This window comes from Hemitrygon akajei, chromosome 7 (assembly GCF_048418815.1).
Source record: "Hemitrygon akajei chromosome 7, sHemAka1.3, whole genome shotgun sequence".
In the NCBI taxonomy this organism is placed as follows: Eukaryota; Metazoa; Chordata; class Chondrichthyes; order Myliobatiformes; family Dasyatidae; genus Hemitrygon; species Hemitrygon akajei.
Window position 1 is genome coordinate 97,221,202 of NC_133130.1, and position 26,405 is coordinate 97,247,606.

Here is a 26,405-nt window from a genome sequence, read left to right on the forward strand (position 1 = left end):
TCCCAATACTGACCCCTGAGGAGCACCACTAGCCATGATAACCAACCAGAAAAGGCCCCTTTTATTCCCACTTGCTGCCTCCTGCCTGTCAGCCATTCTGCTATCCATGCCATTATCTTGTCTGCAATGCCATAAGATTTCATCTTGTTAAGCAGCCTTATGTGTGTCGCCTTATCAAGTGCCTTCTGAAAATCCAAGTAAATGACATCCACTGCCTCTCCTTTCTCCACTCTGCTTGTTACTTCCTCGAAGAATTCTAACAGATTTTTCAGGCAAGATGTCCCTTTACGGAAACCAAGCTGACTTCGACTTATTTTATCATTAGAGTCCAAGTAACCTGAAACGTCTGCCCTCATATTTCATCTTCTTATAGCTTGTTTTGGTTGCCTGGTGTTGGATTTTAAAAGCTTCCCAATCATCCCATAACTTCCCACTCACTTTTGCTACCTTATAATCCCTTTGCTTGGCTTTTATGCAGTCCTTAACTTCCATTGTCAGCCATGGCTGCCTACCACTGCCATTTGAGAACTACTACTTCTATGGGACATATCAAACCTGCACCTTGTGAACTATCCCAGAGCTATCTCTGCTCTGCTGTCATCCCCTGCCAGTATCCTCCTCCATCTTGTGCCTCTGTAATACTCTTTATTCCAATAAGATACTGATACATGTGACGAACAGCTGTCTACAAAGATATGGTCCAAGACTATGCTGTGGCAAATATCATCCACTCTTTAAGAAGGAAGGAAAGAAGTAAAAAAAAAAGGAAATTATATGCCAGTTAGCCCAAACTCAGTGGTTGGGAAAGTGTTGGAGTCCATTATTAAGGATGAGGTTTCGGGGTACTTGGAGACTAATGATAAATTAATAAGTATAAGTCAGCATGGTTGCTGTAAAGGGAAATCTTGCCTGATAAATCTGCTGGAGTTCTTCAAGGGAGTAACAAGCAGGATGGACAAAGGAGAGGCAGAGAATGTAATTTATTTGGGTTTTCAGAAGGCATTTGATAATGTGTCACACATGAAGCTGCTTAACAAGATAAACTCCTATGGATACTGGCGTGGATAGAGGAATGGCTGACAGGCAGGAGGTATTGAGTTGGCTGGTGGCCGGTGACTAGTGGTGTTCCTCGGGAGTCAGTATTGGGACTGCTACTTTTCACATTGTTTGTCAATGGTTTGAATAATGGACTTGATGGCTTTGTGGCAAAGTTTGCAGATGATACGAAGATAGGTGGGGGGTAGATAGTGCTCAGGAAGCAATGCAATTGCAGCAGGACTTAAGACAAATTAGAAGAATGGGTAAAAAAGTAGCAGATGGAATACAGTGTTGGGAAATGTATGATTATGGAATGGCAAAGCAGACTTGATGGGCTGAATGGCCTAATTCTGCTCCTATGTCTCAAGCAAGGGAAAATCTGCAGATGCTGGAAATCTGAGCAACGTACACAAAATGCTGGAGGGACTCAGGTTTTCAGCCTGAAATGTTCACTGTACTTTTTTTCCACAAATGCTGCCTGGCCTGCTGAGTTTCTCCAGCATTTTGTGTGTGCTGCTCCTATGTCTTATAGTCTTATGGCCTGGAACCAAGCTGTCCTTGTGAAACTGAAGCAGGTGCCAGTTGAAAATAACACACTGCATCACTTTTAAGATGCATGGATGAATCGATTGGGTTATCCATTAGAATCAGATTTGTTATCATTGTAATTGTTATTATCATTGATATATGACAATGCATTGATTTGTGGCAGCCGTACAGTGCAAAGACATGAAATTCTACAAATTACAAAAGTAAGTAAATAACACACATAAACAATTGTGAGGTGGTGTTCGTGGACCATTCTGAAATCTGATGGTGAAGGAAAAGCTGTTCCGAAAACATTGACTGTGGGCTCTTCAGGTTCCTGTACCTCCCGTGTCAGAATGGAACTGCTGTGGAGCTGCTCAGCTAGTACTGTAGCTGGTTCTGGAACATCCCAACTCCAGCTGTGATATTGCTTGGACCCATGCTCGTAGTTGTACCCAGTACTGTCAGCTGCTCCATGGTTTCAGCTGGAGAGATCCAAATCGGCTGAAGACTGACGTCAGTGGGGGGACTGGGTATCTCAGGAGGAAACAAAGTTGGCCCAGCCTCTCAGTATTTCCTTCTGGGTGTGAACAGGAATGTTTCAGCCTTGACTCCAGCATTCATATGCTAGGCTTTGCCATTCTTGATATTTGGGATGTACTTGGCACCTTCTCTTCCTGTTAACTGGCTAATTGCCCTCCCCTCCCATGATTCATGACAAGGTGTGCCAAGCTTTGATATTATCTAACTGATCGGAGATCGCTTACTTCTGTTCATTCCGTAGTATTTTGGTCTTTTAATGGGTTTTCACTATGTTGGTGCCTCATTAGGTCTGTCTGGTGCTGTTTCTGGCATCATTTCTGCTGCTTTTTGAACCAGGTTTGATTCCCTTGGATTGACAATAGAGTGAGGAGCATGCTGGTCCATAAGGCATAACATTGGGGTATCACATTCTCCTGTCAAGAGAAGCTTAACGGGTTTGGTCTGTATTCTTTGGAGTTTAGAAGAATAATGGGGTGATCTTATTGAAACATACAAGGTTCTAAGGAAGCATAACAGGTTAGATGTTGTGATGTTTTCACTAGTGGGAGCATCATGAATGAGAGGACATAGCTTCAAGCAAAGGGGCCAGTCATTTAAGCTGTGATACTTAGCCTTTTCCTCTGCAGTGAGCAGTGAACCTATGTAGTTCTCTACCCCAGAGAATCGTGGAGGGTAATCCATTCGAAGTAATTAAAATAGAGCTAGATAAATGTTTGAAAAATAGGGGGATTGAGGGCTTTGGGAACGAGCACAGAGAATGAATTGAGGCCTAGTGATCACACTGAATGGCAGGTCAGGCTTGAGGGACCAGATGATCTTGTGTGCCGTCCTTGTGTATTAAAACTGCTGCTTACTACATGCAGTTTTGATCTGTCAGATCTCTTCCAAGTTTACCTCATATCGAACTATTCCCATGCCATGTAACGTGACCTAATGTCCTCAACTATCTCCACATAAAATGCATGGTGATCAGTTCCACCAGTTCTGTCATCCATAGATTGATGAGGATGAGCTCAGGTCTGTTCTTCCTTCATGATGGTTCAGTCATGACATGTCAAGACTCAGTTTGGTAGCTATGTCCTTTGGGACATGGCCAGCTCAATTTGAGTTTGGTTTGCCCTTTGCTTGCAGTTACATTTTAGTTTTGGCCTTTGATTTAATATTTGCGTGGTTTCTGAGGAAGTGCCCTCCTTTGCTCATTAAAGAACCCTGAAGGTAGTAAACTGGCCCAGCATTCTCAACGTCACCTGAAGCCTAGGTGTAATTTGAATTGATTGGCATGCCTTCTGTAAATATTCCTTATCTTCCTTCTTCCAGGCACCTATTCATGAGATTGAATGTGTTGTTCTGCTGCCATTGTTTTTGTTTGAGCTTCAGTATATATAAACCAGATGGACATCACGGGGAAGCAGCTGAACCCAGTCCTCCCCTTACCTTAACAACCTGTAACAAGGTGCTTTACAAATTGGTCCTGATTACAAATGCAGTTGGCATCTGTAGGTATGTTTATCTATCTAGCTAACCAGCTATCCTACTTCACAATTTGGACTAGTCGTTCAATTCTAGCTCGGATTGGATATTATAAATCAAGGACTGAACTTGGAACTTACTGGTTCATATAACTTATACTATACCATATGGTGTGTTTAATTGCAAAATCATCGGAGTTTCCATAGCTCCAGCCGCTATCTTATTTGCAAACTGTGTGGAGTTCTGATGCGAGATGGTTGCCAACTAGCACACATGTGAATCCTAAAACTGAACTGGAAAAATTGCAAAGAATATTTTGTTTCTCAAAGTCACGCCCCTAGACCTGTTCTGAGGTTTTTGGTGTAATGTTTTCAAATTCATCAAATTCTTGCACTTTGCTTCTTCACTTGGTGCAAAAGGAATATCTTTAACTTCAAGATGTCCCTTTACCCTAGCCAATTGAGTTTTTTAAAAATTGTTCATATTTTTCCCAAAACAATTAGCTGTGAGGGTGCTGAGAAGGAACCAGCAGTTAATACGTGCTATTAGCACCAAAATCAAATGAACCATTATGGTTTTGATCATTTGAAGATCAGAATTCTTTATATAGTAAGATAACAGTGTACACAAACTGCAAAATATCCCAGACACTGGCATAATGGGAAAGAGAATTTTTTCATAAAAGGCAAAGAAGTGTCTCAGAGGCCAATATATCAGCAAATCTTTCAAGAGGATGAACCCTTGCAAAGTGTCAGATTCTGATGATGTACCTGGTGGGGCATGGAAAACCTGTGCCGACCAAATGGCGTGAGTGTTCAGGGACACCTATGAGGGGTGGTTGATAAGATCATGGCCTACGGTCCATTTTGTCAGACAGCGCTTACTTACAATATTCAATTATCTGAAACAGAAATACAGGCAGTCCTTGTGTTACAAACGAATTCCATTCCTGAGTCCATCTTTAAGTCGGATTTGTATGTAAGTTGGAACAGGTACATCCAGTATTATTTAGCATCAGTTAGTCAAAGGTTTGTCTTAGTATATAGTATATATTTGACCTTTCTATGCATATAAAACACTTAAGAAATGTATGTATTCCAATAATTAAACCACTGCATTACTTAGTAATAATTGTAGCTTTCATCGGGGCAGGGCCTTTCACGTGCTCCATTATTCTCACTTTATCCTTTAAAATTGTTCCGATCGTTGACCGACTGTAGCCTAATGCTTTTCCAATGACTGTTGGCATTTCACTTCTTTCCGATCGCTTTATTATTTCCACTTTATTTTCAATCGTGATCGTTTTCCGACAACAGAACAGTAACACTGCGGGTGGCGGGTCCTGAAGTCCACTGCACTGTGTCAGGTTAAATGGGACAAGTGGGGGTGGTGCTGACTGGAAAAGGGGGGTGCGGTCAGGGTGAATCTTGCTAAGAAAAATTTAAGCCGAATACAAAGTTACATACTCAACACAGTGTCAACGGCAACAACTTAAAATGGCGGATGGCATTCTCCTTCCTTGGTTCATAAGTATGAGTTGTTCGTAAGTCAGATGTTTGTAACTCGGGGACTGCCTGTACCACAAAAGTTATTATCTTCCAACTTTATGCATAATCACTCAAAGAATTGAACTGCACGTGCATGTAACGAAAGCTGTATAACTCATCTCCTCCTATGTTAGGCCATGAATTTATCAATCACCCCTCATACAATCAAAGATTCCCACCTGCTTCAAAAGGGTGACAATCATACCAGTGCCCAAAAGGAGCAGAGCGAGCTGCCTCAAAGGTAGTGGCACTCACATCTACTGTGATGAAATGCTTTCAGAGGTTGGCCATAGCTTGAATCAACTCCTGAATAAGCAAGTTCCTGGACCCACTGCAATTTGCCTGACACCACAGAATTAGATTCAGAATCAGGTTTATTATCACCAGTATGTGATGTGAAATTTGTTAAATTAGCAGAGCAGTACAATGCAATACATATTATAGAAGAAGAACAACACAAAATAAAATAATAATAATAATAAATAAAGAACTAAATCAATTACAGTATGCGTAGATTGAATAGATTAAAAATTGTGCAAAAGACAGAAATACCAAATATTTAAAAAGTGAGGTAGTGTCCAAGGGTTCAATGCAATCAGACGGCAAAGGGGAAGAAGCTGTTCCTGAATTGCTGAGTGTGTGCCTTCGCTGGAGGTCCTTAATAATGGACGCTGCCTTTCTGAGACACTGTTCCTTGAAGATGTCCTGGGTACTTTGTAGGCTAGTACCCAAGATGGAGCCGACTAAATTTACAATCCTCTGCAGCTTCTTTCAGTCCTTTGCAGTAGCCCCCCATTCCAGACGGTGATGCAGCCTGTCAGAATGCATTCCATGGTACATCTGTAGAAGTTTTTGAGTGTTTTTGTTGATGTACCAAATCTCATCAAACTCCTAATAAAGTATAGCCACTGTCTTGCCTTCTTTATAACTGCATTGATATGTTGGGACCAGGTTAGATCTTCAGAGATCTTGACACCCAGGAACTTGAAACTGCTCACTCTCTCCACTTCTGATCCCTCTATGAGGATTGGTATGTGTTCCTTCGTCTTATCCTTCCTGAAGTCCACAATCAGCTCTTTCGTTTTACTGACGTTGAGTGCCAGGTTGTTGCTGCGGCACCATTCCATTAGTTGGCATATCTCACTCCTGTACGCCATCTCATCACCTTCTGAGTTTCTACCAATAGAAACTCATTACAACATTACAACAGAAATACCAAATATTTAAAAAGTGAGGTAGTGTCCAAGGGTTCAATGCAATCAGACGGCAAAGGGGAAGAAGCTGTTCACCAGTGTTGATAGTCAGCGAGGAGGAGATATTATCACCAATCCACACAAATCCAATTGCAGAGGGAGGTGCAGAGGCCCAGGTTCTGCAACTTCTCAATCAGGATTGTGGGAATGATGGTATTAAATGCTGAGCTATATTCGATGAACAGCATCCTGACGTAGATGTTTGTGTTGTCTAGGTGGTCTAAAGCCATGTGGAGAGCCATTGAGATTGCATCTGCCGTTGACCTATTGTGACGATAGTCAAATTGCAATGGGTCCAGGTCCTTGCTGAGGCAGGAGTTCAGTCTAGTCATATACAGCCTCTCAAAGCATTTCATCACTGTCGATGTGAGTGCTACTGGACGATAGTCATTAAGGCAGCTCGCGTTATTCTTCATTAGGCATTGGTGTAATTATTGCCTTTTTGAAACAAGTGTGAACTTCCGCCCCTCAGCAGTGAGAGGTTGAAAATGTTGTTGAATACTCCTGCCAGTTGGCTGGCACAGGTTTTCAGAGCCTTACCAGGTACTTTCGGGACTTTCTGCCTTGCGAGGGTTCACTCTCTTTAAATGCAGCCTAACATCGGCCTCTGAGACAGAAATCCAGGGTCATCAGGTGCAGCAGGGATCTTCACAGCTGTCATTGTATTCTCCCTTTCAAAGCGGGCATAGAAGGCGTTGAGTTCATCTTGTAGTGAAGTATCGCTGCCATTCATGTTATTGGGTTTTGCTTTATAAGAAGTAATGCCTTGCAAACCCTGCCAGAGTAGTCGTGCATCTGATGTTGCCTCTAACCTCTTTCAAAATTGCCTCTTCTCCCTTGAAATAGCCCTCCGGAAATCATACCTGGTTTTCCGGTACAGGCCTGGGTTGCCAAACTTGAATACCACAGATCTAGCCTTCAGCAGATGACGTACTTCCTGGTTCATCCACAGCTTTTGGTTTGGGAATGTACAGAATTATCTTTGTAGGCACACACTCATCCACACAGGTTTAATGAAGTCGGTAACAACTGCGGCATACTCATCCAGATTCAAAGATGAATCCCTGAATACAGTCCAGTCCACCGATTCAAAGCAGTCCTGTAGGCGCTCCTGTGCTTCCCTTGTCCAAACCTTCTTGGTCCTCACTACTGGTGCTGCAGTCTTCGGTCTCAGCCTGTACTCAGGGAGTAGAAGGTGATCTGATTTCCCGTAGTGAGGCAGCAGCAGATACAACTTCACTGGCTCTCCATTCACCCTTGGATCACCCAGACAAAGCAACGCCTACATCAGGCTGCTGTTATGATTATAGCTCAGCATTCACCATGATCGTACCCTCGGTTCTAATCAACAAGCTCCAAAACCTAGGCCTCTGTACCTCCCTCTGCAACTGGGTCTTTGACTTCCTCACCTGGAGAACATACTCAGTGCAGATTGGAAATAACATCTGTTCCTCGCTGACAGTCAACACTGGCGCATCTCAAGGATGTGTGCTTTGCCCACTGCTCTACCCTCTCTACACCTGGGGTTCCCAACCGTTTTTATGCCATGGGCCAGTACCATTAAGCAAGGGGTCCTTAGACCATAGATTGGGAACTCCTGCTCTACACCCACAAGTGTGTGGCTAGGCACAGCACAAAAGCCATCTATAAATCTGCCGATGCCACAACTATTATTGACAGAATTTCAGATGGTGACAAGGTGTGAGATAGGTCAGCAGGTTGAATGGTGTTGCAACAGCAAACCTGCACTCAGCAACAGTAAGATTGGGAAATCGATCGTAGACTTCAGGAAGAGGAAGTAGAGGGAACACACCAGTCCTCATCAAGGGATCAGCAGTGAGTGAGCAGTTTCAAGTTCCTGGATGTCAACATCCCTGAAGATGTGTCCTGGGCCCATTATTTTAATGCAATTGCGAAGAAGGTACAACAACAGCTGTTTTTCATTTGGACACTGAGGAGACTTGATAGGTCATCAAAGACTAGCAAATTTCTACAGATGTACTGTGGAGAGTATTCTAACTGGATGCATCTTGTGTAGATCTCCCTGAAGGTTAACTTGCAGGTTGAGTCAGTAGTGAGAAAGGCAAATGCAATGTTAGCATTCATTTCAAGAGGGCTTGAATACAAGCGCAGGGATATGAGGCTGAGGCTTTATAAGTCATTGATGAGGCCTCACCTTGAGTGTTGTGAACAGTTTTGTGCTCCTCATCTAAGAAAAGATGTGCTGGCATTGGAGAGGGTCCAGAGGCGATTCACAAGGATGATTCTGGGAATGAAAGGGTTATCATATGAGGAACGTTTGACGGCTCTGGGTCTATACTCGCTGGAATTTAGAAGGATGAGGGAGGATCTCATTAAAACATTTTGAATGTTGAAAGGCCTAGACAAAGTAGATGTGGAAAGGATGTTTCCCATGGTGGGACAGTCTAGGACAAGAGGGCACAGCCTCAGGATAGAAGGGCATCCATTTAAAGCAGAAATGTGGAGAAATTTCTTTAACCAGCGGTTGGTGAATTTGTGGAATTTGTTACCACAGGCAGCTGTGGAGGCCAGGTTGTTGGGTGTAGTTAAGGCAGAGATTGATAGTTTCTTGATTGGACACATCATCAAAGGTTACGGGGAGAAGGCCGGAAAATAGGGTTGAGGAGAGGAAGAAAGGATCTTGCCGTGATGGTGGAGCAGACTCGATGGGCCAAATGGCCCGATTCTGCTGCTATGTCTAATGGTCTTATCACTGTCTGGTATGGAGGAGCCATTGCACAGGATCGGAAAAGCTGGAAAAACTCAGCCGACTCTATTATGAGCACTAACCCCCCCCCCCCCCCCCACCAGAATCCAAGACATCTTCAGAAGCCAGTGCCTCAAAAAGAACCTCTGTCACTCAGGACAGGCCCTCTTCTCATTGCTTTCATCAAGGATGAGGTACGGGAGTCTGAAGGCATACACCCAACGTATCAGGGACAGCTTCTTCCCCTCCACCATCGGATTTCTGAATGGACAATGAACCCATGAACACCATCTCACTTTCTTTTGCTCTCTTTTTGCACAACTGATGTAATTTGATTTGTTAATATATCCTCTTATTTTCATTTATAGGTTTTGTTTTTTATTATTATGTATTGGAAAGTACTGCTGCTGCAAAATAACAAATTTCACAACATATGCCAATGATATTAAACCTGATTCTGATTCTGAAATGTGTAGTGAAGTCTGTAAGTAGACTAATTAATTATCTTCATTTATTAAATCATTGTTCATAACACTTAATCATGATGGATTTCCTTTATTACACAGGTCATTTTCTGTTGACAAACCTACTGCTTGACAAGTTAAAGAAATCTGGAAAGAGTCGCATTATAAACGTGTCTTCACTGGCTCATGTTGCAGGGGAAATTGATTTTGATGATCTCAACTGGGAGAAGAGAAAGTATAACACAAAGGCAGCATACTGTCAAAGTAAACTTGCAAATGTGCTGTTTACAAATGAGTTGGCTAAGCGCCTTGATGGTAAGTTGGGTCAAATTGCTATTTGTGAGCCCCTGAGATAAGTGAGGTCCTACCATGTAATACAAATATAATGGCTTATCCAATTCAGTTCTTTCTAAGCAACAGATCTTACTGAAGCAAGCATTATTATAGATAGATGAATTGGCAGTATAAATACATTTTTCAAAACTCCATGAATACATCAAGGTAGTAAATGTGGAAATGTATGTTTCTCTGAGAGAAAGAGCTAAGTTCAAACTGAGAGCACTGGTTAGTAGATTGTCAAATTTTCACCTGTTGGCAGAGAGGTTTTACATATGTATTGAGAATGTGACCATCTCTACTGTTCTATAAGAGGTTAAATTAGATCATTCTTTACCTATTGGGGAAGGCTCCTGTATTTCCTTCCTGTTGGTGGTAATGTGAATGGAGTCATCCTGGACGGTGAGGATCTTTAACACTGGATGCCACCTTTTGAGGTGCCATTCCTTGAGGATGTTCTCAATGGCAGGAAGGATTGTGTCTGTGGTGGAGCTGCCTGAGTCGACAATCCTGTGCATTGAAGCCTTCACACTGGGCTGTGTTGCAACCAGTCAAATGCCCTCTATAGAAATTTGCGAATCTCCTCAAAATCCTAATGAAGTAATGCCACTGGCAAGCCTCCTCCATGATTGGATCAATGTGTTGGGTCCAGGAACTTAAAGTTACTTGTGCTTTCCACTGCTGACCCCTCAGTGAGGACAGGCGTGTGTTCTTCCAGCTTCCCCTTCTTGAAGTCCACAATCAATTCTTTGGTTTTGCTGATGTTGAGTGGCAGATTATTGTGACAGCACTCAACTAGCCACTGTAGCTCATCCTTCATGCTTCTTTGTTGCCATCTGATATTCTGCCACCCTGTGATAGATTCTGTTTTAATTCAAATACATCATCCCTGTTCAATTGAATAATGAAGATATACACTCAGTAGCCGCTTTGTTAGGTACACCTGAACACCTGATCGTTGATACAAATGGTGGACACTGTAATACCATCAAGGACTGCTTGCTGCTTCCCTAACAACAAACCATGGGTCACCAGTGATCTGAAGGTGCTCCTCAACCACAAAAAGAGAGCCTTTAGATCAGGAGACAGGGAGGAATTGAAACGTACAGAGAGGGAGCCAAAGAAGAAGATCAAGGTGGCTAAAGAGGAATACAGTAGAAATCTGGAGAACAAGCTTGGGCAGAGCTGCACACGGGAGGAATGACAGCCATGAAGAACATCACAGGCTTCAGTTAGCCTAGCTGTAGAGCCTTGGAATGCAGCCGTGAATGGGCTAATGAGTTAAGCCAATTCTTCAATAGGTTTGACAATTGCTCTTCTGTTCACACCCCCTCAGCGCACCAGTCCAGGTGCCAAGGCACCCAATGCTCCCTCAGCACCAACATCTCTCCTCCTCCCCTCTCCAGTTCAACACCTTGGCTGAACAGATGAGCACTTTCGGTAATAGACTAAGACAACAGTGTGGCTCCAAAGAGTGTTATATGAGGTTGTTCTTACCCTTGGTCATTAGGCTCTGTAATCTTGTAATCTTTGACTTGTAAATCTTGTACATCTTATTTTTAAGGTAATTTATTTTTATTTGTTGTGTATGTGGCTGGGTTACACAAAAAAAAACGATAGAGACTGGAGCTAAGTTAACAGGGCTTTTTACTTATGGAACCCGAACTGAACGCACACATACATATCGATACGTGCCTAATAGCGCATGCTCAATAATGTGTTACTACAACATAAAGTAGTTCCATATTATACAGTAGGCTATATGGTACACTCCTCCCTTTTATTGTATTAGTGTAAATATGTGTACTCTTAACATACAATCACCCACCAGCTGTTTACTTAGTAACTTACTAATATCAAATTATAACAAAGTAACATAGTAATAATAATAATAATTATTATTATTATAACTTGAGTCTCTGGTGGGGGGGGGTCTTCTCTGCCTCTCTGGGTAGTGTCTGTCAATAAACTTGTTTGTTTTAATACAGATTTCCATATAAAAGTCATGAAAAGTTGACCTCTGAGCATAGGGAGTTTCCAAGGTCTGCTTCAAAGATGACTTGCCCCCAACAAAAGAAGTGGTTGGTGATCTGCTGTCTCTGCTAGTTATTCAAAAGTCAGGGCAAACCAATGACTCACAGAAAGATCAGTACTTTACCAGTAATTTTTCACCATTTGATGCAGCAGTTGATCGAAATCCTGTGTTCATTCCATTGTTCTTAAGCTGCTGTTACGGTACAGTTCTGCTGATATTAAGGATAACCTGCAGTGCTATCTGTCTGGCTCAAGAGGGAGAATTCCTTCAGATGCACATTCAGCGCAAGTGTGAAAATACAGCAATAGAAACCTTACAGGTTGTTGCCAGAATTCACCTCTGTTTTGATGCTGTTTCCCAACTTCTTTGTGAAAAACAAGACACATTGGCTGAGGATTCAAAATGTGTACATGCAAAAGAAACTTTCCTACAAAGGATTAAGTGTATGATTCTCAATGGAGGAAATGATTGGTTTAAGATTTACCTTGTGCGAAAGCTGTTTTGTTGAATGGAATTGATTTTGTCCAGGAGCTTTTAAGGAATGATCAGTTTTCATGGATCTTTCCCAAGGAAATTGTTCAGGAGCAGACGGAGATGCTAGTCTTTTCTGAGATTTAAGTTTATTGAGAGTTTGCGGATATTCCATTATCTGTTCATCTGTTAACAAGTAATTTAACTGCGTAGGTGCAGATTTTCCTCTTTTGTCTGTAATTGGAACAGGGTCATTAGATCTCCTCCTAAGTTTCCTTTACCTCCATAGAATCTCCTGTGAGTTCCATTGTTAGCCTCTCATTCTCAATCAACTTTTTCTTTTCTTATAACTCAACCTTTTTATCTTCAAATTCCTTCACTGCTGCTTTCTTCTCTTTAATATAATGCCTTTCCACTTGTTCCGTCTCCAGTTGCAGAAAAAGCTCTGCATTGTGTATTCTTTCCTTGTATTGTTGATCTAGTTTCTTCATCCTTTTCTGATGCTCCTGCAAAGTGCCTTCCTGTAACTGCTGTAGCTGTCTTTTGAGAGATGTCAGTTTCTCCTGGTACATCTGCTCTTTCACTTCCAGGTAGTCTTCATCATCCTGCGTATTGGCAATATCTGTCTCCCTGTCGACGTTGTCTAGCTCCTCCTCATTGTTGTAATAGTCGACAATGGGTGAGAGGAGAGCTGCGGACATCTTCCCCGCTGAGCTGCCCTCCTTTGTTGACACATCTAGTGCCTTGATGGTGTGCCAATCCAACTGGATTTTCCTGAGCCATTCATGTCCCAACAACGGTGGTCCTCCATTTTCCAGTACATCGAGGTTCAGCTGCTGTGCTTTGTCCCCGTAGGTCACCGTCACTTTAATTTTACCTTTGGGATGCATTTTCTGTCCTGTGTAAGTCTTTAGCAGTAGTTTAGTTTGTTTTAGATGTATGTGAGAAAATAGTCGTTTGTAGTCTTGTACAGAGATCACTGTTAAAGCTGAGCCTGTATCCAACTCCATTTTCAGTCTCACACCTGCCACTTGTGGAGTGATGCTTATTACTCTTCGATCATCTGTCTCCTTCACGCTGGGAAGCTGCAGACAAGACAATTCACTTTCATCTGAGTCGTTTTCATCAGAACTGCCGCCTTTCATTTTGTGTACCTTGTTGTATTTCCCTACCTGGGGTTTCTTGTTTCTCTGTATTTTGCCCTTTTTCTGCTGTTGACTAGCTTTGCATATTCTGCCAATGTGGCCCTGTTTGCCACAGTTCCTGCATTCTTTACCTTTAAACCAGTGGCGGCACCAGAGATTTTTTTCTTGCTGGTGCTAGAGTGTGGCTGAATTATTCAGTGATGGTGCTGAGGGATGTACAGTATGGTAATATGTATTTGCAAGGCCAGACGCATGGCATTCAAAAGTCAGTTTCAAGCATTATGTACCTATTATAAATCCTTCTGTTGATTCACAAGCAACAGCAATTGATAGATCTAATATAGAAGTAAACTGTGACAGTGTCAACAGCATTGGAGACAACACAGAGCATAAACAAACAAACCAACAGAGCATCTGACCCACAGCGCACAACACGAATCAAGCACCAATCCTGCAATCAGCGTCAACTGAAAAACACAACACTAAACCACAATGTCCACTGCTATTTGCATTACATAGACAGTCAATGCCAAAAGATACACAGTTATTAAAGTCAAATAAGGCAAACAACAGATGCAAGGCTTTACCAGGAGTTGGACAAATCGTACTCTGACCATGCAATACCTCAATTAATTCGACTACTGAATTTAAAACAAAAATCAACAGAATCACTGCTTGGAAGTCTAAGCAAAACCAGCAGGCTTAATAGCAGTAAATGTAATATTTTAGGATTTGCAGGAAACATAAGGACTATGGAGTATCCACCACAAAATAATAATTATAATCAGCATTAGTCTAGGCCCAAATTTTTAAAACATCAACTGCACTCATCATTGATTTTTTCAGAGAAGCACAATTCGTCTGTTGTTGTGATTGGTGGCGAAAGCGTCAGTGATTTTCTGGATGTCGAGTGCCTTGGTCCTCCGGCTGTTTATGGCCAACAGAGCCAAGTTGCTGTTCCGAGCATCGCCGCTGCTATTCCTTAGGCAAGAGAAACTCCGTTTGCATGAAGCAGGTGTCACAGGCAGAGTCAGTGATATACAGATTAGTTTGTATAAATCTATAAATGCATCGTGGTAGGGTCTCATTAGAGCTAGAAATTCCACTGTGTCATTCACTGTCTGTCCTTGCTTTTGTTTTGTTTCCAGCAGACGCCGAACCTGATGTAGCTCTGCAGTCAGGTTCACTTCAGTCACTCCATAGTATTGGGCCATTGGCCAAAGACAATTCTTGTCTAGGAGGAGTCTGTGTTTGGGACTCAGTGCTGAGACTCCAGTCAAAACACCCCCGTCTCAACTGAGAACCGTCTTTTCATTTCAGTTAGAAATGCTTTTATTTTGTTTCCAGCAGACGCCGAACCTGATGTAGTCATGGTGGGTTTTTGTAGCTTTCCACCAATTTTGGTAACCGGTGACAGTGAGGAACCAGTTACCGGTGACCCAGGATGGAACCCATGTCCTCCACACAGGAAATGCCTGCATGCGAAGCAGAACTTAGTATCTTTCGTGATCGAATATGCCGGCCAGGAGTACAGGTCAAACCAGCCACGAATAAAACTCCTTTGCTGATTGCTAAACTGTTGCGAAGGGTACTTTTTCAATGCTGGCCGATGGGGTCCTTCCTCAGGCTGCTGGCTAACATTGCTAACAGTATTCCCACTAGCACTAAGAGTGGCTTCATTCAGGTTCTCTTCCGAATCCCGCTCCATTTCTTGTTCATTACTTCGCCCTCACACTCCTTTGATGAACTGCTGTCGTCCTCATCCCCACTTACCTCTTTCTGCAAGTCACTTTCAACTAGACAGGCTCAGGCTGAGACACCACTGATTCCTCTGGATGACAACACGAGTGAATCTGCAGATGCTGGAAATAGATAAAAACACAAAATGCTGGCAGAACTCAGCAGGCCAGACAGCATATATAGGAGGAGGTAGTGACGACGTTTCGGGTCTTTCGGGTCGAAATCCTTCATCAGGAGGGTTTCCTCTGGTTTCCTCATTCCTCTGGATGAGGTCGTTTTCTCACTGAAAATCAATCCATTTTTCACACCAGCCAAAATAATGCATGTGCCAGGCCCATGTTCGCTTGTAAAAGCACAACGTGTGTGTGTGGCATCCGTTAGTCTCGCAAGACCATGGATCTGCGCCTGGATCCTGCACAATGTTTGTATACTATCAATCTATCGCGTGAGTGACATAATCACTTTAGGGTGATCTTAGATCAGCTTACCCGACCTGAGTGAGGACAGCAACCGCAGATATTGACATCGAAGGAATAAGCAGAAGTGTATTGTGGATCTGACCTTAGACCTGCACAGAGTTTTTAACTTTGTTGTTGCGTGGGTGGTATGGTAATTGGGGGCGCTGTTTCACTAGATCAACTGGAGAAACAAGCTGTATTCAAAACTATACAGAGAAAGCAGCTGTAATTTGTATGTCAAATTTCAGTTAATTTCTTGGTGGTGCTATTGTAATTTCTGCTGGTGCTGGTGCTGGTGCTATATATAGTGCCATCAAGCACCACCTCAGCGCGGACACTGCTTTAAACCAACGGTCCTCAGGGTCATGTGACATGTTCTTTCCTTCATTTCTGCTCAGTGACACATTATTCGTAGCATATTCCAGGGATTTTTGTTGTATCTCTTAGCACCTCGTGTGGCTATTTCTAATGATATTAAGATGTTTAGCGCTTTCTCGAATGTAAGGTCTTTTCACACAGGAACTTCTTCTGTGTGGTTTCACAGTACATGCCACACACTAACCTATCCCTCAATGCATCTGATAGACCAGCTCCAAATTGACAATGTTCTGATAATTTGCACAATTCAGCACAATATTCAGAACTGCTTTCATCTTTGCTCTGATTCCGTTTATGGAATTTAAATCTTTCAGCAATGACCAGTGGTTTGGGGTTTAAATACTGTTGGAGAGTGTCTACTATTTGCTTCAACATTTTGTCAGCTGGCTTTTCAGGGGTTAACAAGCTCCGTAGCAGGCCATATGTTTTCACGCCCATTTCACTAAGTTAGACACTGGCTTTCTTTTCTTCATTAACATCACAATATAACTCGATTCTTTCAATATAAATTGCCCAGTCTTCAATGCTACTATCAAATGCTGTAATGGTGCCAATCAACGCCATCCTTGTTATGTTAAATTAAACCCCGTTTTCCCTTTGTTTTCCTTTTGACTCAGGTGACCTTTTTTGCTAGCGCCATGAGCGCACTCCGGAGGAGCTATATGTGTGTGTCACTCCTTTCTTTTTCATCTCCCTTCTGGGCAGGCAGACCCTCAGCCCCTGGGGGTCAGCGCTGGCTGTGGCCTCGCCTGGACGTGCTGCAGCTCCGACTGTGTCTCTTGGTCTCCCGACGTTCCCGAGCCCGGCTGTGCTCCACTTTATTGATTTGCTTCTAAATTCATATTCAGGGTGTAATGAAACTCCTTGATGGTGTGAAGCTCACAGAGAACAGTGTTCATGGTAATAATTATACAGCGGCGAGCACAAAACAATGAATCGTGCAGATGAGGTACAGAGTAAAAGAAATGCCACAGGTACTCTCCATCTCCACCTCCGTCTTTCCTGTGTCATCCTGAATATAGGACTTCTGGAAACTCCTTATCTTGGGTCACTGAACCACTCTTCACAATGTCAAATGAATGTTGAAATTACTGTGTCATAGAGCACTACAGCACAGAAACAGGTCCTTCAGCCCATTTAGCCGTAATGTTATTCTGCCTAGTCCCATTGACCCACACCTGGATCATACTCCATACCCCTCCCATCCATATATTTAAATGCAGAAATCAAACCAGCATCCACCACTTCCTCTGGCATCTTTTTCTATATTCATACCAGCATCTGAGTGAAGAACTTCCCCCCCCCCTCAGATTCTCCTTAATTATTTTATCTTTCACCCTTAACCCTTCATCTATAAACTCCAGTTCTAGTTTCACACATCCTGAGGGGAAAAAGCATGCTTGCTATAATTGTGTATACCTCTATCAAATCTCCCCTCATTCTCCTATATTTCAAGGAATAAAGTCCTAACCTAACCTATCATTCAGGTCTTTAAAAGTTCCAACAACATCCTTGTCAATTATCTCCATACTATTTCAATCTTTTTGGTATCTTTGCTGTAGGTAGGTGACCAGAACTGCTCACAATCCTCCTGACTTTCTCTCATCAGTGTCTTATACAACTGCAACATAATACCACTATCCCTATACACAGTAATTTATAAAGGCCAATATGCCAAAAACTCTCCTTATGATTTATTTGTGACACCACATTCACGGGTTTCTGGATCTGTACTCCCAGATCTCCCTGTTCTACTGCACTTCTCAGTGCCCTACCATTCACTTTGTAAGTCCTACCATGGGTTGCCCTCCAAAAATACAACACCTCACACTTGTCTGCATTAAATTTAATCTGCTATTTTTACAGTCCATTTTTCCAATTGGTCCAGATCCCACTGCAAGCTTTAAAAGCCCTCCTCGCTGTCCACTACACCCCCAATCTTGGTGTCATCCACAGATTAGCTGATCCAGTTTACCATATTTTCATCGAGGTCATTGATATTGATAACAAGCAACAGCAGACCTATCACCAATCCCTGTGATACACCACTAGTCGCAGGTCTCCAGTCAGAGGGGTAACCATTACCACTCTCTGGCTTCTCCCGCAAAGCCAAAGTCCAGTCCAATTTACTATCTCATCCTGAATGCCAAGTGACTGAACCTTCTTGGCCAGCCTCCTCTGTGGGACTTTGTCAAAGGCCTTGCTAAAGTCCATGTGCACAACATCTGCTGCTTTACCTTCATCAACTTTCCTGGTGACCTCCTCAAAAAACACTATAAGATTGAATTGACACACACACACAAAGCCATGCTGACTATTCCTAATCAGTCAGTGTCAATCCAAATATATTCAGTCCCTTAGAATTCCTTCCAATAACACCCACTACTGACATCAGGCTCACTGGCTATAATTTCCTGACTTATTCTTAGAACCTTTCTTGAACAATGAAGCAACATTAGCTTTCCTTCAGTCCTCAGACATTTCACCCATGGCTAAAGATATTTTAAATACCTCTGCCAGGGGCCCTGCAGTTTCTGAACTAGCCTCTCACAAGGTCCAAGGGGGCACTTTGTCAGGCCCTGGAGACTTAATCCACCCTAATTTGCCTCAAGCAAGCACCTTCTCTTCTATAATCTGTATATGGTCCATGACCTCAACACTATTTTGCCTCAGTTTTATAGTATCTGTGTCTGTCTGCCAAGTCAGTACAGTTACAAAAAATCCATTTGAGATATTCCCATCTCTTTCGGCTCCACACTGATGACCACCTTGACCCTCAAGCAGGCAATTTTTTCCCCTTGCTATTCTTTTGCCTTTAATCTGTAGAAGGCAACCTCGTGCCTCTTTTAGCCCTTCTGATTTCCCTCTTAAGTGTTCCCTTGCATTTCTTGTACTCCTCAAGTACCTCATTTGCTCCTTCCTGCCTATACCTGCTACACACCTCCTTCTTCCTCTTGACCAGGCCTCAATATCCTTTGAAAACCAACATTTCCTAAACCTGTTGTCCTTGCCTTTTATTCTTACAGGAACATACAAATTCTGCACTCTCAATATTTAACTTTTGAAGGCCTCCCTTTGCCAGAAAACAACCTATCCCAATCCACATTTGCCAGATCCTTTCCGATGTCATCAAGATTGTCCTTTTAACAATTTAGTATCTCAACCTGTGGACCAGTCCTATCCTTCTCAATGATTATCTTGAAACTAGTGGAATTTTGATCACTAGACCCACACTGTACATTTCAGGAACGTTTTACTCTCTGTCATCAGATTCTAAATGGTCCATGAACCAATGGACACTACCTCAGTAATTTGCGCTCTTGCAGTGCTTATTTTTTTTAATATGATTTTTTATTGTAATTTATAGTATTTTCATATGTGTTGCATTGTACTGCTACTGCAAAACAACATTATTTCCTAACGTGTGTCAGTGATGATAAACCTGATCCTGATTCTAATTCTGAAGCTACCCACCTGCCCATCCTATCAGGCACCTCCTACCCAATTCAACAGATCTCTACATTGGTCTAATCAGCCACAAAGTCAGTAGAAACGAATCATCCTGTGGCATTGCCGAAGAAGTACGTGTGACTCATATGAGCCTTAATGTAACCATAATGTCTTCTGAACAGCTCACCACAAAGATTTCCCACCTATTCACTGAATTACTTTATGAACCTTTGAAGGTGATGTCTTTTTTGATGCTCTAATTTCATGGAAAATCTGTTCTTCTTTACTTCAAGGAACTGGGGTAACTGCCAATGCCGTGCACCCAGGCGTAATTGATACAGAGCTCGGCAGACACACAGGAATGCACAAATCCAGCTTTTCTAGCACCGTAATGGGTAAGTGTAGTCAACAGCTCTTGCCTCACCTTATAAACAGCAAGCGTCTTTCCTAATAAACAGGGTTGTTTTTGAACAATGCTTGGCTTACCACAACATTACTTCCGTATGTGAGATATTTCACTGCCTCAAATAAATATTTTCTCATTAGTTTTATTGGTGCAGCCACCACAAAAGAGCTCGGGGGTGGGGGGGGGGAGGGGAAGGAACCGCAGCGTAGGGTTCTTCTGCTACAGGACTGGGAGGGGCTGGGTTGGGTGTGAAAGCTCCTCAACTACTGTAGTAGTATACCACCTCAGCGGGCCACTCGAGCGACAGCAGTGCTACCGATGTGTAGGCATGTAATAGCACAGTACTGAACGAACTGACCACGAGGGTGAAGAGTGAAAAGGCATCGTCACATAGTAGTGGCAGGCAGGGGAGAGACTCGACCAACTGCGCACAGAGCAGTGCAGCGCAAGAATAGGCCATTTGGCCGCCGTGTCTGTGCTCATCACCGCGATAAATGAAACTAATCCCAGCTGCCTGCTCATGATCTGCATCCCTCCATTTCTTTCATTTCTGTGTGCCTGACTAAATGCCTCTTAAACATCACTGTTTTATTAAAAGAACTTGCTCTATGCATCTCACTTAAATTTTCCCCTGTCAGCTTAAGACTATTTGAGACATCCAGCCTGGGAAAGCGGCTCCGACTGTCTACCTCTCATCATTTTATAAATGTCTGTCAGGTGAATGTCCTTCAGCCTCCAACACTCCAGAGAAAAGAGTCCAAGATAATAGTCTCAAATCCTGTTGAATCTCCTCTGCACTATCTACAAAGCCTCCACATCCTTCCGGGCATGGTGTGTAGAATGCCATGTAACTGCACGTAAAGAGAACAATAGTACAATAGAACAATAGAACAACAGTGCCTGTAGAACTGAGGCAGTTTTGTAAATAAATTAAGCAAATGCATTGAACTCAATTAATCTGAGAAAATATAAACTACTTGGAACTCATCTTTCTCCCTTGTGATAATACCATTCTATTGAAAAGAAGGGAGATGCTGAATCTCCAGCAGGTCAAATCAGTCAGATTTTCCCAATTGAACTGCTGATAGATTGGTGGAAGTTGCCACTCTGTTGCTGTTATAGTTTTGGATCATAATTTGGAAGTCATCAGTGCCCCAGTCCAAGGAGATGTGGGGCTTCTACATTTGTTTCCTGACAAGTGGTGAGAGGAATGGTGGCAGTTCCACGTAGAGCTACTAACATTTCTCTGGAAGGTCTAGCATTTTGTTTCTGCTCAGTGAATGTTTTCTTTTACCCGCCACCAGTATATCATACAGGGAAATGTCTGACCACTCACAGTAGGGCTGAAATGCTGAAATTGTGAAGCTTTACCTGTAGGTGTAGACAAACAATATTTTTGTTCCACTTTATCCTGACCATCTCTGTGATCTACGGGCTGTCCCCAGGGACATGTATGGAGACAAACATCAAGTGAAGCTGTCAGACCATCAACTTGGTGAAAGATGATCTTTAATCTGGCTGAGCCTTGTTGGTCTGCCAGCACGTCGAGAGATCCCTGTGGGAACGCTGCCGACTGGCACACTCCAGGCTGCAGGAGTTCGTGCTGAGCGATGCATTGAAGCTCAGTGGGGAAGGACCACAGTGTTAGGTTCTTCTTCTCCTGGGCAGAGAGGATCCAGGTTGCGTGAGGAAGCCCATCAATTATTGCAGTCGTGAACCACCCCTGGGGTTCACATGAGTGGCAGCAGAGCTATTGATGAGGACTGTCCTGTCTCCCTTTCTCTTCACCATCTACACCTCGGACTTCAACTACAACACAGAGTCTTGCCATCTTCAGAAGTTTTCTGATGACTCTGCCATAGTTGGATGCATCAGCAGGGGAGATGAGGCTGAGTACAGGGCGACGGTGGGAAACTTTTTCACATGGTGCGAGCAGAATCATCTGCAGCTTAATGTGAAAAAGACTAAGGAGCTGGTGGTGGACCTGAGGAGGGCTAAGGCACTGGTGACCCCTGTTTCCATCCAAGGGGTCAGTGTGGACATGGTAGAGGATTACAAATACTTGGGGATACGAATGGACAATAAACTGGACTGGTCAAAGAACACTGACACTGTCTACTGACGGGTCAGAGCCGTATCTATTTCCTGAGGAGGCTGAGGTCCTTTAACATCTGCCAGATGATGCTGAGGATGTTCTACGAGGCTGTGGTGGCCAGTGCTATCATGTTTGCTGTTGTGTGCTGGGGCAGCAAGCTGAGGGTAGCAGACACCAACAGAATTAACAAACTCATTCGTAAGGCCAGTGATGTTGTGGGGGTGGAACTGGACTCTCTGACGGTGGTGTCTGGAAAGAGGATGCTGTCCAAGTTGCATGCCATCTTGGACAATGACTCCCATCCACTCCATAATGTACTGGTTAGGCACAGGAGTACATTCAGCCAGGGACTCATTTCACCGAGATGTAACACTGAGCGTCATAGGAAGTCATTCCTACCTGTGGCCATCAAACTTTACAACTCCTCCCTAGGGGTGTCAGACACCCTGAGCCAATAGGCTGGTCCTGGACTTATTTCCACTTGGCATGATTAACTTATCATTATTTAATTATTTATGGTTTTATATTGCTATATTTCTTCACTATTCTTGGTTGGTGCGGCTGTAACGAAACCCAATTTCCCTCGGGATCAATAAAGTATGTCTGTCTGAGAAGGAATATCATAGAACTGAACTGCAAGTATTGACTATTAATATAAAGAGTGAAAAGGCCATGTGTGGTTAATTCCTGTAAATATTTTATTATGAATAAAGTTTGATTTTTAAAAATGTTTTCTTTCAGGGCCTTTATTTTCCCTTCTTGTGAAATCGCCCAAGCTCGGAGCACAACCTTCCGTGTATCTAAGTGTGGCAGAAGAATTGGAAGGAATATCTGGAAAATACTTTGATGTCATGAAGCAGAAGGATCCTTCCCCACAGGCACTGGATGCGGAGACAGCCCGACGTCTGTGGGAAACCAGTGCTAGACTAGTGGGGCTAGAGGACAACAAAGACACAACTGCTCAGTAATTCCAACCTGAGTATGAATACTGCAGAGCACTCAACAACCCTCGATAGCTATGCAAAAGATGAGTATGTAATCACGTACTGAAAGGTAATATACACTCACTAGCCACTTTACTAGGAACAGTAGTGCACCTAATAAAGTGGCCACAAGAGTGGAACCTGGTGTAGTCTTCTGCCATCTCCAGTGGGATCCCACCACCAAGCACATCTCTCCTCACCCCCCACTTCCCCCTCTCCGCAGGGATCGCTCCCCACTGATCTCTCTCCTAGCAAGCTCACCTGTCCCTACACCTCCTCCCTCACTACCATTCGGGGCCCCAAACAGTCCTTCCAGATGAAGTGACACTTCATCTGTGAGTCTGTTGGGGTCATTTACTGTATCCGGTGCTCCCTGTGTTTCCCCCTATATATCTGTGAGACCCGCTGTAAACTGGGAAGCCGCTTTGCCGACCACCTGTGCTCCACGCGCTGGAGAAAGCGATGAGGCCACACTCAGGTTGGGTAGCCTCCAACCTGATGGCATGAACATTGTTTTCTCAAACTGCTGGTAATATCTCCCCCCCCATTCCCTCTGTCACTGTATCTCCTCACCTGCCCATCACCTCCCTCTGGTGCTTCTCCCTCTTCCCTTCTTTCCATGGCCTTCTACTCTCTCCTATCAGGTTCCCCCTTCTCCAGCCCATTACCTCTTTCTCTAATTGACTTCCCAGCTCTTTACTTCACCCCTGTCTCTCCCAGTTTTACCCATCACCTGCCACCTTGTGCTTCTTCCTCCCCTCCCCCCACTTTCTCACTCTGACTTCTCATCTCTTTTTCCAGTCCTGGTGAAGGGTCTCAGCCTGAAACGTCGACTGTTTGCTCTGTTCCATGGATGTTCTCTGGCCTGCTCTCCCTTCTCCAGCATTTTGTGTGTGTTACCTTGATCTCCAGCATCTGCAGATTTCCTATTGTTTGTGCTCTTTGCTGCTGTAGCTCATCCACTTCAAGGTTCAATGTGTTGTGTGTTCAGATACGCTTTTGCACACCACTGTTGTAAGTCATGTTTATTTGAGTTATTGTCCTCTTTCTGTCATCTTGAACCGGTTTGGCCATTCTCCTCTGACCTCTCTGGATATTTTGTTTTTTGCACCATTCTCTATAAACTAGAGATTGTTGTGCATGAAAATCCCAGGAGATCAGCAGTTTCTGAGATACTCTAACCTCCCTGCCTGACACCAACAATCATTCCATGATCAAAGTTACTTAGGTTACATTTCTTCTCCATTCTGTTTGGCCTGAACAACAAGTGAATCTCTTGACCATGTCTGCATGCTTTAATACATTGAGTTGCTGCACATGATTGTCTGACTTGTTATTTATAGCTTGTTATTTACCTTAACAAGTAGGTATACAGGTGTATATAAAGTGGCCATTAAGTGTATGTCACACATCATATGCTAGTGAATTTTTAATTATGATTGCAATTACAATTCATTCCCATATAAATTTCATTGTGGAGCACTTGGTTAACCTTGTCTCCATTTCCTATCCATCTGTTAATTTATCCAGCCGTGCACTGCAATTTTCCACTGTGTTATACAATTCCTTTTAAGGATTACAGCGCAGAAATCCATCCTTTTGCCCAACTCATCCATGCAGACTAAGATGTCCACCTAAGCTATCCCATTTGCCCGCATGTATCCCTCTAAGTTAGAATGAAATAGTAATGAAACATTATAACAATATATTAGTGGACTTAAGAATTCTTCTGAACAACCAATCCTATCAGTGTAGCTATAACCACAGTTCCTTCAACTTCCTTATACAAAGGATGTAACTGTAGGAAAGGTCATTTCTTGTTGCCTTGGTAGCTTTCAGTAGAAGATTGAAGGCAAGTCAAATGCCCTCCATCTTTCACAGAAGATTATATCTGAAGAAGGTTAGTAGACATGAGATGTTCTCCAAACTGTTCCTGAACGTTCTTCCTGAAGTTCCTGAACATTTTCCCAACCATTGAAGTGAGCTGCTGTCATTTTAAGAACTAGAACTGGCATAGTTAATAATTTTACCAACAGGTGTTTCACTATTTCATCTTTGTATGTTTTTATATTAAAAGTTAAAGCGCCCACATGTTAGGTTTGTGAAACTAAGAATGAATGATCTTATGTATTCTGGGATGAGATTAATTAAACCGTTACAAATGAACCATAAAGTAATTGTCATACTCAAAAAGAATGCTTTCTTACTGGTGCTACATGTCTGTGATTTATGTGATAGAGAGGTTTAAATTCTTCAGACACAGTATAAAAACAAGTTCTTCAAGCTATTAAGAGACAATTTTGCAAAAATCAATTAGCTATCAATTTACATTTTGTTTCCACTCAACATTTTGTAAGATATATGACTATTTCATTTTGAACCTGGTAGGCAGCCATCGAACCCAAGGCATCATGAGTTTGTGCCTCTGATGGACTGTGTCCTCTCCAGAGCGTAGGCTTGGGTGGGAAGATTTGAAGAAATGGCTGTGGCCCGTGCAATGGGTTCCCCCTCTCCACGTCACTGATGTAGTCCAAGGGAAGGGCAAGCGCCGATACAGCTTGGTAGCAGTGCCATCACAGAGTTTGCCAGAGTGAAATTGTAAACAACATCAGACTGCCTTAGGGACCCTGGCTCTGGATTTCTTCCTCAGGGTTTACTCCCGAAGCCTTTCCCATGGGTGGGTATGGCCGCAAGGCAGCGGAGGTTTAAAATCAGAATTTTCCTTCTCCATTGACTGCAAAATCAGCCAAGAATCTTCTTTTGATGACCATAAGACGTAGAGCAGAATTGGGGCTTTCAGCCCATTAAGTCTGCTCTGCCATTTTGTCATGGCTGATCTATTTCCATCTGAAACCTGTTCTCCTGCCTTCTCCCCGTAACCTTTCAATCCCTGACTAATCAAGAGTCTATCCCAGGATTCCTCAGACTCACCACCCTCTGGCTGAAGAGGGCGTGCCCTTTACTCCGAAGCTATGCCCTCTAGTCCGAGTCTTCCTCACCAAAGGAAACATCCTCTCAATATCCACTCTGTTGAGGCTTCGATAGGTTTCAATAAGATCCCCCATCATTCTTCTAAACTCCAGAGAACAAACACCCAGAGCCATCAATCACTCCTCATATGATAAGCCTTTCAATCCTGGAATAATTTTTGTAAACCTCCTTTGAACCCTCTCAAATGTCAGTATAACCTATCTTAGATAAGGGGCCCAAAACTACGCATGATACTCCAAGTGAGGCCTCTCCAGTGATAGCCTCAACATTAAGATATATTTCTTACATCCATCTCACAACATGAGGCAGTAGAAATCTTTATGTTGCATCTCTGTCGCAATGTACA

General features: G+C 43.0%; 1 protein-coding gene across 2 annotated transcripts in view; it reads left to right on the forward strand.

The window, feature by feature from the left end:
- Window positions 1-25,245, forward strand: part of LOC140730718 (retinol dehydrogenase 13-like) — a 75,600-nt gene extending 50,355 nt beyond the window's left edge. For both annotated transcript variants that reach the window (XM_073051525.1, XM_073051526.1), the window contains 3 exons: window positions 9,674-9,886; window positions 19,878-19,979; window positions 22,827-25,245. In XM_073051525.1, the coding sequence (XP_072907626.1) occupies window positions 9,674-9,886; window positions 19,878-19,979; window positions 22,827-23,053 (542 nt within the window). In that variant the 3' untranslated portion in view covers window positions 23,054-25,245. The remainder of the gene's footprint in view (window positions 1-9,673; window positions 9,887-19,877; window positions 19,980-22,826) is intronic.
- Window positions 25,246-26,405: the final 1,160 nt, after the last annotated feature.